The sequence below is a fragment of the Rhodamnia argentea genome, chromosome 6 (assembly GCF_020921035.1).
Source record: "Rhodamnia argentea isolate NSW1041297 chromosome 6, ASM2092103v1, whole genome shotgun sequence".
Lineage (NCBI taxonomy): Eukaryota > Viridiplantae > Streptophyta > Magnoliopsida > Myrtales > Myrtaceae > Rhodamnia > Rhodamnia argentea.
Window position 1 is genome coordinate 5,221,000 of NC_063155.1, and position 15,098 is coordinate 5,236,097.

The 15,098-nt window shown below is 41.1% G+C and overlaps 2 protein-coding genes and 2 long non-coding RNA genes across 12 annotated transcripts in view; 1 reads left to right on the plus strand and 3 right to left on the minus strand.

The window, feature by feature from the left end:
- Positions 1-4,807: 4,807 nt before the first annotated feature.
- LOC115743640 (ATP-binding cassette sub-family F member 3-like) overlaps positions 4,808-15,098 on the minus strand; it is a 134,961-nt gene continuing 124,670 nt past the window's right edge. For 4 of the 9 annotated variants that reach the window (XR_007198864.1, XR_007198863.1, XR_007198866.1 and 1 more), the window contains 2 exons: positions 7,870-7,932; positions 4,808-5,413 (listed from right to left, as the gene is read on the minus strand). Coding sequence is in view for 1 of the 9 variants with exons in the window: in XM_048281066.1 (XP_048137023.1) it covers positions 7,231-7,281; positions 7,500-7,572; positions 7,659-7,780 (246 nt within the window). In the remaining 8 variants the exon portion in view is untranslated. Of the gene's footprint in view, positions 5,414-6,946; positions 7,282-7,499; positions 7,573-7,658; positions 7,781-7,869; positions 7,933-11,663; positions 11,750-11,851; positions 12,032-12,469; positions 12,541-15,098 lie in introns of those variants that run through there. The other 5 variants (XR_007198868.1, XR_007198867.1, XM_048281066.1 and 2 more) reach the window with 5 other exon arrangements.
- The window catches only part of LOC115731110 (putative disease resistance RPP13-like protein 1), a 70,886-nt gene continuing 61,926 nt past the window's right edge, over positions 6,139-15,098 (minus strand). The window contains exons 4-5 of the mRNA XM_048281067.1: positions 8,542-8,596; positions 6,139-6,222 (exon numbers count right to left, since the gene is read on the minus strand). Of these exons, the coding sequence (XP_048137024.1) occupies positions 8,553-8,596 (44 nt within the window). The 3' untranslated portion in view covers positions 6,139-6,222; positions 8,542-8,552. The remainder of the gene's footprint in view (positions 6,223-8,541; positions 8,597-15,098) is intronic.
- On the plus strand, positions 6,817-13,280 carry LOC125315616. The gene is made up of 2 exons (XR_007198871.1): positions 6,817-6,933; positions 13,099-13,280. It is a non-coding gene; the product is annotated as an uncharacterized LOC125315616 (long non-coding RNA).
- Positions 8,604-10,223, minus strand: LOC125315615. The gene is made up of 3 exons (XR_007198870.1): positions 10,138-10,223; positions 9,107-9,332; positions 8,604-9,016 (listed from the first exon to the last, which is right to left on the minus strand). It is a non-coding gene; the product is annotated as an uncharacterized LOC125315615 (long non-coding RNA).

The following is a 15,098-nucleotide window of genomic DNA, read 5'->3' on the forward strand; positions in this document are numbered from 1 at the left end:
CAAGCTACCAACACTTTGTGTGGCATCATATTGTTTCTGCACAATTTGTGGAAGAAATCTGAATTGTTCGATCCAAAATGAACAGTTGAGATTTTGGAGAATTGGTTGGTAATTTGGAGGCGGGGTCACTCTTTGGTGAACCAAGTGCAGTCTCAAGCAAAGCAACCATTACGCACAAAATAAATAAATAAATAAATAAATAAATAAATAATTGATTATGTAGTAGTCTTTGGAGGATGATGGTAGCATTAACAATAGGAAAATTACCAAAAAAGTCAAAAATCAATTGCAATTATGTCAATTTAATCCTAATTTTTTTTTGTTGCCGATTCATCCCTAAATCTTTTACATTTATGTCAATTCCGTCCATCCAACGAATTTTGGCAGGCCGGTGGTGACGTGGATGCCGGCCAGCTCGCAATCGAATATTTTAATAATTTTTTTAAAATTTTCTCTTTGTTTTCCTTCCCTTCCTCTTCCTCTTTCCCGTTCAACCTCCGACTTCTCTGTTTCTCTGTTCTACCTCCATCGGTCGCCGGACCTCGGTGACCGGCGAGGCTCTAGCCGGCCGGGCAAGGCTGACCTCGCCAGCCCAGATATGGCGAGCTCCGAGTTGAATCCTTAGGGTCTTGTACGGATCCAGCACCGACGAAGAAAAAGAATAATAACAGGAAACTTTAACCCCACCATTCCTACCGACTCTGTTCTCCATCTTTCGGTCTCCGACCCGAATCCACTGAGAACCGCTCTTGCCAATGTCGCCACCAATAGAAGTAACCATGCGACCACGTTTTTTCCTCCCTCCCCAAAACGACCAAAGGAACAGCAAAGACGATACCTTCAACTCCAACCACGCAACACAACAGGGAGCTCCCCAAAATGCATCCCTTAAATAGATCCGAAGGAACGAAGAGTCGTCCGTCAATGAAATGATGATGATGTAGAAGAAGGTGGCAGACGGAGCTGGGGAAATCATTTATCACCACCCGCCCGGCTCGGCCCTTCCCGGGTTCTTCCCCTGATGCGATGACGTGTTCCTCCTCCACAGCTAGATTTGGCTAGCAAGGTGAGCCTGGCCAGCCATGGCAACGCCAGCAAGAGTCTCGCCGGTCGTTCTCTGGAGCTCCAGCGACCAGTGGAGGTAGAACAGAGAAGCTAGAGGTAGAACAGGAAAGGGAAAGAGGAAGGGTAGGGTAGGGAAGGGAAGGAAAAAAAAAAAAGCAACAATAAAAAGAAAAGAAAAAATAAAAAATTGAAAAAAATATTAAAATATTTGGCCGCCGGCCAACCGGCGTCCACGTCATCACCGGCAGGCCAAAATTTGTCGGATGGACTAAATTGACACAGTTGCGAAAGATTTAAGACTAAATCGGCAAAATGAATGAGTTTATGATTGAATTAACACAATTGCAATAGGTTTACGACTTTTTTGGTAATTTTCCTTATTAACAGTCTATTTTGGATGATAAAACGAAGAACTATTAATTAAAAAATATCGCAAGTCCGCTCATTCATGAATTTATGATCTACAATAAATTGTTATACTCCACGTTAATTTATTTTTTGGCAAAAATAACCTTTTCTTTGTTCTTTTGCCTTTTGTTTCTTTTTCCTCCTTCTTTGTTGAAGCCGCCGCTCTCTTACTTGGGTTAGTCTGCAAACTGAAATCTGCAGTGGTGTGGATGGAGCGTAAAGAGCAGCCATGGCTGTCGAGGGAGAGAGAGATGTGGAAGGCAACGAGCCTCACAATCGTTAATTTTCGCCAACCTGGACAATACTTTTCCACGTAAGTGTCCATGTCAACATAACTAAGGTCGACAACGCCACATCAGGGTGAAAAAATGATGAAGAAAAAAGGGTGAGGGGCCTGAAAGGGAAAAAAAAAAGAGACAGAAAAGAAAGAAAGAGCAGAGGAGAGACAGAGGCTGGTGGAAGTGGTGTGTCTTGCCTGCGAAAGAAGATAACGGGGAGGGGAGACAGAGGATTTGGTGAACTAAAACAAGAACAGAGAAAAATAGAAGAAGAATCAGAGGATCTGGCCGATAGGAAGCAATGCTTCAAATCGCTGAGATAAGTCCCGAGAGAGCTATGCACCTGGTATTCCTACCATTTTGTCTTATGGATTACTCCGATAACTCCTCCTTTCGTCTCACCTAATTCTAGATATGGATTAACTACAATAGCTATAGGGTGTCCGCGATTAATCTGTTCTTAACATGAATTAGTCTTTTTGGACGCTTAATTAAATCACTGGAAGGGAATCGCTATCATCTTTCTAAGAGGAGGGGGAAAAAGAACTAGACTCTTCGGACATCAGATTGAGTGATTCGTAGATGAGTGAAGCTCAAATCGACATGTTGAAACTTGGATTTTAAGCGCCATGACGATCAAAACTCTAATCTCTGGTCATTTCGATTTCTCATTGGTCATCTTTCACTTCCTCGTCGATAATCTGTTTAGCAAATTACCTCGAGAAGCAAACATTTTGGAGTCCTTGATTAGGATGAGGACTGTGCTAGATTTACATTTTCAAATTCGATAGTTCAGTATGGTTAATAATCACATGTTTATATTAGTTAGGGATTTGCCGTATAGAACATTGCATCTTGAATATGCGCATATTAGAGACGTTTGATATTTGCATGTCCCATTGTGCTCTTGCATTTTCTTAAGCATATGGGTAATTTTGCGCATTTCACATATTAAAATTAGACTTTCATATTTCATTTTGCATCATGATAATTGCCACATTAGGACAATTAGGATTCTCACGAATTAATGTCTTTGCAGCACGTTGGAATACTTACATTGCATGGATAGTTAATTTCCAAATTTCTTCACATTATTATTATTATTATTATTATTATTATTATTATTATTATTATTTCGTTTTTTATGACATGGAGATAAAACAATCCAAGAAAACATAAATTGCATAGTAGTAATTTTGGATTGCATTTTTATTAAAATAACTAAAATATATTTTTAAGGGTGCACTTAGGGAAATTAAAATACAGTCTCGTATCCATATTACATAAGTAGATTCATTCTCCTAGTATTGTACGACACTTTAGAATGTTTTATTTAGTACATTCTTCCTTGGACTATGCTAGCAGAAAAGTTTTTTGGGTACAAGCATGTTGTGAGCCACAAATTCCGGAAGGATTAGCCTGTAGTAATTTTTAACTATTTATTGTTTATTTTTTATGGCAACATATAGACGGTTAATCTCGCGGTGAATTAAAAACTGTCACATAATCATTTCTGTTCTTCCTTATAGCATGTCCTATCTTCATATTCATTTTCCTTTTATGCATTATTCTATTTTACAAAAATTACACACCTTTTCTATTTGTGGTTCCGGGGATCCCGTCCGAGCATAACAACAAACAAAATAAAGCTTTGTATTAATTTTTCTTTGTTTCAGTATCGAGGATTGGCGGAAGCCTAAATAGAATAAAGACGGACTGGAAGCCCATTGTCCTGGCCGTCTAGACGTCCGGCCCATTCCTTGGCTTAAGAACAGTTTCAAAATGGGTCTCAGCAATCCTAGAGCGATCATGGACCAAACTGTTAACGTTGGCTATTTCTATCAAATATTCGCGTCGAAATGAGTAAGAATGAAGCAATCTTTATCAAGATCAATTTCACACAAATAGAGACAAGTTCCAATAGTGTTAAAAAAAAAAAACATGATCATCAGAATGATGTATCGCAATGACTAATCATTCAATATTTTTTATGTTTCGTGGTAAATGATATTGAACTTATATTCACTTTTAGTAATGGATACTATTGTCATGGTGAATGGTCGAACTTTCGCCGGACATCCGTGCCAATATGTTTCATATTTAATCACGAAGATAGGTTATATCGCTGAAAATGTCGCATAGTTTTTTTGGCAGGAAAAGTTATAGTACTTCCGTGCCAATACGAAGCATTTATGGCCACAGAGTAATCTCATTGGCAAATTTTCGGTGAGATTTCTTAGTACCATAATTAATGACGAAAAGAAATTTACCTGGCCGAAAATGAAACCCATGGCAACGAAATTTGCTTTCGTGGTGATAAGGACATATATAACAAGATTGATTTCACGGCCCATTCTTCGTGGCAATAGTGACAAAAGAGCCATTTATGGTGATCGAGTGAATGCCGTACGGAAGCTATCACATTTATGGTGTTCTTGTTTTTTTAAGTTTCACCATTTGGCAGTCTAACAATCCAGAATGAACCCAGTAATCGAAAATGCAATCTAATCCGAATTGTCAGCTTAACCAAGAGAATTCCTTCAATTAGATGAGTAAAGGCTTCCAATCCTTATCGAGCGCTAAGAAACGGAATTAATCCTGACTTGTCGAGACTTTCGAAGCGTGCATGCAACGGCCTTCCTATCTCTCAATTTCGTCCAGAGAGTAGCCACCGCGATTGATCCTCCCTCCCTTCCTGCATAGGAAAACTCATACGTAGGACTGCTAAGAATGTTGTCAAGGGATGGACTGGGCATGGCCTCCAACATAGTTACCGAATGCAATTCTGTACTTAGAGCTGCAAATACGATTAATTTTTGTTGATCATGAAAATATTATATTAACCAATTCTCCTAAACAGTACGAAACAACTAAAATGGGGAAAATATCTTTGCACAGCTAATCAGAGATTAGCTAAGCCACGTTTTGTGTTTCAGAACGGATCTTGCAAATAAATAGATGCAAAATCACCAGAGAAATAAACAAGAAATGATATGGACACAAGATATTTACGTGGTTCGGTCCGAATATCGGTACCTACATCCACGGGGAGAGTCGGCAAGAAACAATTCACTATAATCGGAGAATCAGTATTACAACCACTCACACGCTCGAGTGGTTCCCACACCCGGATTACACCCAAACCCAGAATATCTACAAATAAAGCAACTCAACCGGATGTGAAACTCTCGGCACAAACCTAGGTCCAAATGTGTCCGTGAGGCCGACAGAGAACTTCTCTACTGGTCTCTGTTTATCCTTCAAGTCGCAGTCTGGAGGTCTCACCTATACACCCACGGACTCTCGACCTTTTTCCCCCTGAAGATGAACATACGTGCGACCACTTATTTTGTCTTGTAGTGCAAAACTTTCCAAGATCAAAACTTGGAGTCACATACGCAACAAAACACTCGTGGATAATTACGAAGAAGCTCCGCACAAGAAAAGAAACTAATCTGATTTGCATAGGGGCATACCAGATTTCGAACAAATCAAAATCTTATAACGGATCGGATTCCATGATAAGGCTCAATCTCGAGACATTAATTCAACAATATCTTCTCATGATCCTTAAAATTCCCATGGAAAGGCGCCACCATGCCTTGAGAAACTGCCCAGAGCTCATCCACGCTTCCGGCTAGTAGATGCTCATCATGACTAACCTGCAAATCAAGCCGAAAGAGACCGGTATTAGCTGTGAAGACAATCCATCAATGGTCAAATTGAAGTGTTTTGGCAAGAAAATCAATCTCAGCATTAGAATTCCCCCTTGGAACTAGACCAGATATTATGTGAGCGCCTCAACCGCATCAAAATCCTACAGTTGGGGATAGTAAGAAAAGCAAAATCATACACATCTATCCTTAGGCGACAAACTATCCATCTATAAAGATGACACTTTAGTAGCCCCAGGTCAATTATAGCGCACTTAAAGTCCACATTTATAAACAAAGAGATTCCCAAATTAATTATGTGCAAAGCCCATGCCCATGGGCACAGATATCGGAACTACTTGGTAATGTAGACTACTGTAATCCAAAAACACTGATCAAGCTAACATAACTATTCTATCCCAATAATCTGCAAGCCAGAACAATTACATTTTTTTCTATTTTATTATAAGTTGGACAAATGATGACAGAGGCTCCCTGTAGCTGTGATCACTGATTGGTTCTACTGTATTTTCAAAATGAAGACCAGATTCCAATGAGTTTAATCAGTGCAAGACAATAACAAGCTAACCGAAAAGCAATCTAAGTCATAAGGTAGAAAAAAAGAAGTAAAACTTACCAGATGATTGGATATATTATCTCCTTTTTTTTTTTGTCGGGGGGGTGGGGGGGGTTGGTAGTCTTGTCAAAAAAACAGTGGTTAAACTCTCCCAGATGATCGGATATATTGATTGAAGCACAAGATTTCCAGGCAGACCAAAGGAACACAAGTGAGCTTGAAGCTTCTGTTCCGGAACTCCCTGCAAAAAGAGGAAATAATACTCCGCGGTAGAGTAAATGCTGATACTTTAAAGAACTGAATATATGTGGCCCCGGAGGTCACCGTGGACAAGGCAAACAAAGAGGCACGTAGCACATCATTACAATTTCAACCAAATAAGCATAAGAATATTGGCTAAAATTTCTAGCAAGCGGTAAGCAATAGTTCATAACTCCAGAGATCAAGACCCAACCAGAAGACGATTCATGGAATATCAATGCTGTAATGAATTGGAGTTGTATTGACAGGTTGGAGCCATGAGCTGCCCCAGAATTTTATCCCAGATAATCTGATTAATACTACGTAGGATCATCATAAAAAAAAAAAAAAGAAGGTTCTCGATTCTTAAGAGAACCATTAACAAAAAAAGGGTGCGTCCCTTTTCTTCACAATCACATCACAGCTTCCACAAAACTAATCTTTCACCTTCAGTGACTGGTTTTTTGGGGAATTTATGGGAAACATCTCCATGGGAGAAAATCAGTTTGTATCACAAGTCGAACTGAGGAAGAAGAATCGAAACAGATGCCTTCAAAACCAAAAACTTACCCGAACCCTAGAAAACTGTGTACATGGAAGAATCAATTTACTGGATGTGAACGTAATAAATCACAATGCTCGGGATGTGTTGGTTGAGGGGCCAACAGTCACCAGTGAGTTTTGAGCATCCATCTTCCAGAACCCACAATTGGTAGAGGGAGGGAGGCCATCCTCTCGCAAGTACCTCAACTCGGGGCAATCTATAAAACATAAATATTGGAGAGAGGAGAGATGGTTTGGAAGACCGCTTTATAGTCTTTCTACCTTCCTCATATTTCTCAAATCAAGGGAGGTTTGAGAGGAAGGGAAGAGACCACTCCACGCATCCTCGTCGTCGTCCTCCGAAGGAAACCACACCTTCTCTCCCTCCCCTCCATGCTCCTTCCGTCAATTAGTCGACACTGGAGGCATGTGAGGAGGGGTAAACCCTATTCTCTCACTGGCTGCTTCACATTCTCACAACCTTCAATTGAAAGGACCCGCAAATTGGGAGGGAAACCTGCTTCACATTTTTGTTGACCATCACAATATTTCACATATAATTGTCCTAAACAGTGCCAAACAACGAAAATGAGAGAAAAATGTTTCCAAAAAGCTGACTTCTCATAAACTAGACCCTCAATTGCCTCTAAAGCTATTGGCAAATGATACTGCATACTCGATGTCAAAAAACTTACTCATCCTTCCACAGGCCCTAATCAAGTTTAAATGACATACGAGGGCTGCTGCAAGTGTGAATACGTTCTGTGTATCAGCAGCCATCCTCTCTCTTCGTCCTTTTTGGCTTTCTCTGTGTAGCTAAGCCTCATTTTCAGTTTTGCAAGGTAACGTGACCCCGGTGAACCACTCTATGTTGATGACAACAACTAAGCTCACCTGACTCTACGAGGACTGAAGTATCTTCTCACAATCCCGGAAACTCCCATGGAAAGGTGCCACCTTGCCTTGAGAAACCACCTAGAGCTCGCCCACGCCTGCAGATGCTCATCGTGACTAACCTGCAAATCAATGTGAAAAGAGGGATATTAGCAGTGAATGATCTACCGTTGATCAGAATGAAGTATTTTGGCAAGAAAATCAATCTCACCATCAGAATTCCTCCTTGGAAAAGGACCAGACCTTGAATGAGCGCCTCAACTGCATCCAAATCCTACAGTTGGGGATAGCAAAAAATGCAGAATCTTACTCATCTATCCTTAGACAAGAAACTAACTATTTACAAAGATACCACTTTAGTAGTCACTGATCATTAAAACAGAACTTGAAGTCCACATTCATATAAAAAAAAAGGTCCACATTAATTATGTGTGAAGCCCAATAATGCCTATAGGCACAGATATCAGAACTACTTGGTATTATAGATTACTGTAATACAAAAACACTAATCAGGCTAGTATAACTGTTCCATTAAGTTAGATGTACAGTGACAAGAGGCTCCCCTGCAGCTGTGATCACTGATTGGTTCTACTGTATTTTCAATGCAAAGACCAGATTCCAATAAGTTCAATTAGTGCAAGAACTTAACAGAAGATTGCTGCAAAGTTTGGTCTTTGCTTGATAAGCCATCCAATCATCAGTCATTTTTCTCCTCACCGTAGCTGTGATCACTGATTGGTTCTACTGTATTTCAGGTTCGCAAAGTATGGCATATCAACTAGTGCAAAGCCCATAAGTTCAATTAATGACTAACTGAAAAGTAATCTAAGTCATAAGGTGGAGAAAAATATGACACATAACATCGAGACAGAATTACCCTTACCTCCACAGCATTCACAAGTGATCCTTCCAAGAGATTTTGCCAATACAAATGATATCTGCAAAACAACCCCAGCGAATGAGCTACGGGCACAAGAAAAAGATGATAGGAAGAGAACTTTCAACAAACGCTGAAAATGCAGAGGAATATGATTGTGAAACGCTATGATTCTTGGTGATTCTCATGCGAAGCATAGTACATTTTCATTCATAATATGTCTGGGCATGAAGCAGAGTGGAAGACATGTGATGAATATAGCAAGAGGCAGCCACCCAAATGTCAAGTCTCCGACCTTCGGTCTGTGGTTTCTGGGAATTCCATGCGACACTTGTCCTTGGGAAAAGAAAGAAATAAATAAATTCGTAGTAAGCATGGAATTGAAGAAGAGAAACGAAATTGATGCATTCTAAGACCAAAAACATACCCGGAACCCTAAAGAACTGACTGTACGTGGAAGAATCAATTCATTGGATCCGAACTCCGTCAATCTCGATGAAAGGGATGTGTTGGAAGAAGCAGCAGTCCATGGAGATTAATCTTTTATCATCGATATTCACTGGATCCGAACCCAATCGAGGTAGATCTCAGGGATTTCTTGGATGAGGGGCCAATAGTGGCCAGTGAGTTTTGAGCATCCTTCTTTCAGAATCTCGCATTTGTATATCCACAGAAGTTGGAGGGAGGGAGGGAGGGAGGCCATCCTCTGGCAAGTACCTCAACTTGGGGCAATCTTCAATCCATAAATGCGTGAGAGAGGAGAGATGGTTGGGAAGACCGCTTGATAGTCTTTCCACCTTCCTCATATTGTGAATGAGAACATAGTAGAGAGGAAGGGAAGAGAAGACTCCACGCATCCTCCTCATCTCCCGAAGGAAACCACACCTTGTCTCCCTCCCCTTCCAAGTCAATTGACAGAACCTGGAGGGATGTCAGGAGGGGTAAGCCCCATTCTCTCACTTTCTTCTTCCTTTTGTTTGGCAAAACACAGCACATAACATCAGGACAGAATTAGCCCTAACCCCACTGCATTCGTAACTGATCCTTCCAAGAGATTTTGCCAATACAGCATTGCAAATGGTACCCTGCGAAACAAACACAGCACGGATGAGCTAAGGGCAGAAAAAAAAGATGTTGGGAAGAGAAGATACAACAAATGCTGAAAATGCAGAGGAATATGATTTTGCATCGCCATGAAAATTTCCCATCAATATAGCAAGCGGAAAATAGATGTGAAAAATCTCAATTGAGGAAAATCAGTTTGTATTAAGCATCGAGCTGGGGAAGGAGAACCAAAATCAATGCGTTCACAAACCAAAAACTTACCGGAACCCTAGAAAACTGTTTGTACATGGAAGAAACAATTCATTGGATCCAAACGTCCTCAATGTAGATGTAAGGGATGTGCTGGATGAGGGGCCAATAGTGACCAGTGAATTTTGAGCATCCATCTTTGAGATTCGAGCATCCACTTATGTACAGTTCTTGCAGGGAGGGAGGGAGGCCATCCTCTAGAAAGTACCTCAACTTGGGACAACTGAAAATGAATAAATGTGTGAGAGAGGAGAGATGGTTGAGAAAACCGCTTGATAGCCTTTCCACCTTCCTCATATTTTCTATATAAAGATAGGTTAGAGAGGAAGGGGAAAGAAGACTCCAGGGATCCTCCTCTTCCGAAGGAAAGCACATCATCTCTCCCTCCCCTCCCGTGCTCCTTCCGTCAATGTACAGAAACTCCCTGTATCTTTTAGAATCTCGCATTTTTCTGTCCGCAATAGTAGGAGGGAGGGAGGGAGGCCATCCTCTGGCAAGTACTCAACTTGGGGCAATCTATAAGACATAAATATTGGAGAGAGGAGAGATGGTTGCAACGACCGCTCGATAGTCTTTTCACCATCCTCATATTTGATATGCAAAGAGTGGTCAGAGAGGAAGGAAAGAGAAAACTCCATGCATCCTCAGGAAACCATACATTGTCTCCCTGCCCTCCACCCATGCTCCTCCCGTCAATTCTCAGTATGTCGAGGGATGTGAGGAGGGGTAAGCCCCATTCTCTCACCGTCTTCTTCACATTCTCACACCCCCAAATTGAAAAGGATTGCAACTCTGCTTTTCTGGCCACCTATTTATATGTTCAATTAGTACAACAACAATGACAAGCTAACTGAAAAAGTAATCAAAGTCAAGGTAGAGACAAATGAGTAAAACTTACAAGATGATAGAATGGTACATAGCAAAACTATGTGAGGTTTCTTGAAAGTTATCTTGGCAAACGTAACTCTGCTTTTCTGACCACCTATTTATGTGTTCAAAACACCATGTTATATGTGTAATGGCATTCGAAAAGCCCCGAAGAAATTGCACAGTGAACTATAGTTTAGATTACAAATTAACTGACCTCTAATAGAGCTTCATGATGTCATACGAAAATTACTGGACCAAAAAATTACATATCCGACAGTAGCAGTGAGGGAGCAGATGTATCAGACAAAATATACAGTGGTTGAAGTGCCAGATTTGGGTAATCCTGGATGAGTAGCTCCTGGAGGGATGTGAGATAATGCCACTGATTTGGCAGACACTTTATCTTCGGACAATTAAGAATCGATAGGGTGATGGGAAGGGGAGGTAAGTCGTCTATCTCCAGCGCTGGACATTTAATTATATACAATTGAGTGAGATTCTTACAGCTGGCAATAGACTTTATCTTCGGACAATGCGAAAGAACAAGTTTCAAGAGGATGATGGGAAGGGGAGGGAAATCCTCTATCTCTCTCTAATGCTGGACACCCGCTTATCATCAACTCAGTGAGATGGGAGAGCGCATGAAGGCATCGTAGTAGGCTTCCCAAATTCTCACACCAGGCAAAAGTCAAAGATTCCAGCGATTCTCCTGCGGTGATCTCTTCCAATATTTTGCAAGTTAGAACAATTAGATTTGTTTATGTTTCGTTATAAGTTAGATGTATGATCACAGAGGCTCCCTGCAGCTGTTACCACTGATTAGTTCTCCTGTATTTTCAATGTAAAGACAAGATTCCTATAAGTTCAATTAGTACAAGAACAATAGCAAGCTAATTGAAAGAGTAATCAAATTCATAAGGTGGAGAAAAATGAGTAAAACTTACCAGATGATTAAATGGCTCAACAAGCAAAACTATGTGAGGTTTCTTGAAAGTTATCTTGACCAATGCAACTCTGCTTTTCTGACCACCTATTTATATGTTCAAAACACCATGTTATTTACACAATAACATTCGAGAAGCCCCGGAGAAAGTACACAATGAACCATAGTTCATATTACAAATTAACTTACCTCTAACAGAGCTCCACGATGTCGTACGAAAATTGCTTCCAACAAAAAATTTTACGTATCCGATAGTGGCAGAGAGGAAGGAGATGTATCAGACAAAATATACAGTGGTTGAAGTGCCAGATTTCCCGTCACACACCAAAGGAACCCAAAGTGAACTCGAAGCTTTTGCTCCAGAAGTTCCTGCAGGAAGAATGCCACATATTAAGGTATTTTCAGGTAAAATGACATAATGCATTACGAAATCATATTCCCGATGGAGTAAACACAAACAGCTGATACTTTAAAGAAGCAAATAGATTAGGCCCAGAGTTCACTGCCGACAAGACAAACACAGAGGCAGGCAGCATATAGTGACAATCTCAACCAAACAAGCATAGGTACATTGGCTAAAAATTTCTAGCAAGCTGGAAGGTACGCTTGCTAACCCACCAGAGATCAAGACCCAAACGGAAGGTGATTTATGGAATATCAATGCGGCCATGAGCTGTTCCAGAATTTTATGACAAGATCGACGGCTTCATATCTCAGATTCCACATAACTAATCATGTTCTTTTAGATTTTGAAAAGATTAGTCTCATCTAGATCATATTCAATAGATGAAAAAGATTAGAACATACCAGTGCACCAAATAAGATTAGAGGTATCCTTGCAAGAGAGATTGCACCAATGCAGATGACAAAGGTATCTGCAAAACAACCAGAGTGAATGAGGTAGGGCACAAGAAAAAAGATGTTGGGAAGAGAAGAAAAGACAAACACTGAAAGTGAAAACGCGGAGGAATATGATTCTGGGTGATAGTGCATTTTCGTTCACAATATGTTTGGGCATGAAGCAGAGTCGAAGATATATGTGGTGAATAATTGAATGTCAGTCTCCGACCTTCAGTCGGTGGTTTCTGGGAATTCTACGCGACACTTGTCCGTGGGAAAAAAAAAGTAAAATAAATTCGTATTAGACCTTGAAGTGAAGAAGGAAGAGAAACAAAATTGATGCATCCAAGAAGAAAAACTTACCCCAACCCTAGAAAACCGACTGGACATCGAAGAATGAAAGGCGAAAGAAGGAAAGCAGTTGGAAGCATTTTTACCTGAGGAAGAAGAAGCAGTCCACGGAGAATAAGGATCGGGCATGATTGATTTCAATTCATTGGATCCAAACACCATCAATGTGGATGCGAGGGATGTGTTGGATGAGGGGCCAATAGTGGCCAGTGAATTTTGAGCATCCTTCTTTCAGATTCTTCGAGCATCCACTTATCCACAATTGTTTGAGGGAGGGAGGGAGACCATCCTCTGGCAAGTACCTCAACTTTGGGCAATCTCCAATACACAATTGTGTGAGAGAGGAGAGATGGTTGCGAAGACCGCTTGATAGTCTTTCCACCTTTCTCATACTGTCGACGCGAAGAAAGGTTAGAGAGGAAGGGAAGAGAAGACTCCACGCATCCTCCGAAGAAGGAAAGCACACATTGTCTCCCTCCCCTCCACCCATGCTCCTTCTGTCAATCCACAGATCCTGGAGGGAGGTGAGGAGGGGCAAGCCCCATTCTCTCACACCCTGCTTTAGATTCTCGCACCCTCTAATGTCAAGGTCCCTCAAATTGGGAGGGAAACCTCCTTTGGGCAAGCATTTGATATTTGGGCAATTGATAATCCATAGCTTGTGGAGGGAGGTAAGATGATGCCACCGATTTGGTAGACACTTTATCTTCGGACAATTATAGAGAGAGAAAGACGAGAGGGTCATGGGAAGGGGAGGGAAGTCCTCCTCTATCTCCAATGCTGGACAATCCTCTATATTCAATTCGGTGAGATTCATACAGCTGGCAATGTTACAGCTGGCAATAGACTTTATCTTCGGACATTTATATAGCTTGAAAGCTGAGAGGGTGATGGGAAGGGGAGGGAAGTCCTCCATCTCCAATGCTGGACATCCGAATATAAACAATTCAGTGAGATGGGAGAGCGTGGGAAGACGCTGTGGTAGGCTTCTCAGATTCTCGCAGCTGGCAATATTCAAACATTCCAAGCGCTTCGCTACTACGGTGACCTCTTCCAAAGACTCCACTCCCTTGCATTGGAAAATACTAACTTTCTTCAGAGCAGAGAGTGTATTATTGCTGGGGCCATCCGGAGGAATGGTTAATCCCACTATTTTTGGACAATTCTGAATCTGCAAATCTCTGACTGCGCGCGTCATGCTTGGAAGCTTTTCTAAACTAGCACAATCCCTCAATTCCATCCTTTCGAGGTTGCACGGCAGCTCTATCTCTCCTTCTCCTACCACAAAAGACGTGAATTGACGACAACTTCTAATAGCTAATTCCCGAAGGCAAGTTAGATATCGCGTTTCATTTCCATCCTGCCACAAGTATGTTAGCTTGTCACACCCTCTTATATGAAGCTCCTTTAGCTCGACCAAGCAGCTCATAAACCCAACATCAAAGCAAACAAGATCGGCAAGATTTTCAATTTTGAGAATGGTTAAAGAAGTCAGGTTGACCAAGCTCTTTAATACCTCCTTTTTACAATCCTTAATATGCAACTCACGAAGAGATGGAAGACGAACCTCCTCATTGGTTGAGTCATTTAAATGGGGGCATGAATGAATTTCAAGCTTTAGAAGACGGTCAAGTTGACAAGGCAATGTCCCGACCAACGAAGGACAGCTGCGGACAACAAGATGCTTAAGACAGGAGAATGGGACTTCTTCTTCTAGGCTCTCGGCATAAGGAGACAATTCCTTCCATGCCAACATCTCTTCGAACTTCAAAGTTGTTAAGGATGAGAAAGGCCTTTTGCTTCCATAAAATTCAGAGCCTATCATTCTTACTGCATGTAGACCTTCGAGAGATAATTCTCTCAATGAAGGTAGTTGCCCAAGTGAGGGCAGCGATGTAACATTAGAACAGCCCCTCAAGTACAAAGACGTTACCTTAGAATAGGACGAACCATCTAACCATGAGGGAAATCTTGCACCACCATAGTGCGAGATAGTGAGATTTTCCAAATTCGTGTGAGGTCTCGGAGAGTCGAGCACATGTGCTTCGCACTCATGATTCCGGAGATTTCCCAAATGTTCTTCCCATTGTAAGGATAAGTTGGTAAGACTTACCTTTTCAAACAAATTAGCATCCACTGCATCTCTAACTTTTTCCACCTTTTGCAATTCTGATATGACTAATTCTCCTTGAAGATGTGGCAAGTTCTTTAACTCCTTTAACTGCAATCCTTTCTCTGGACCTAC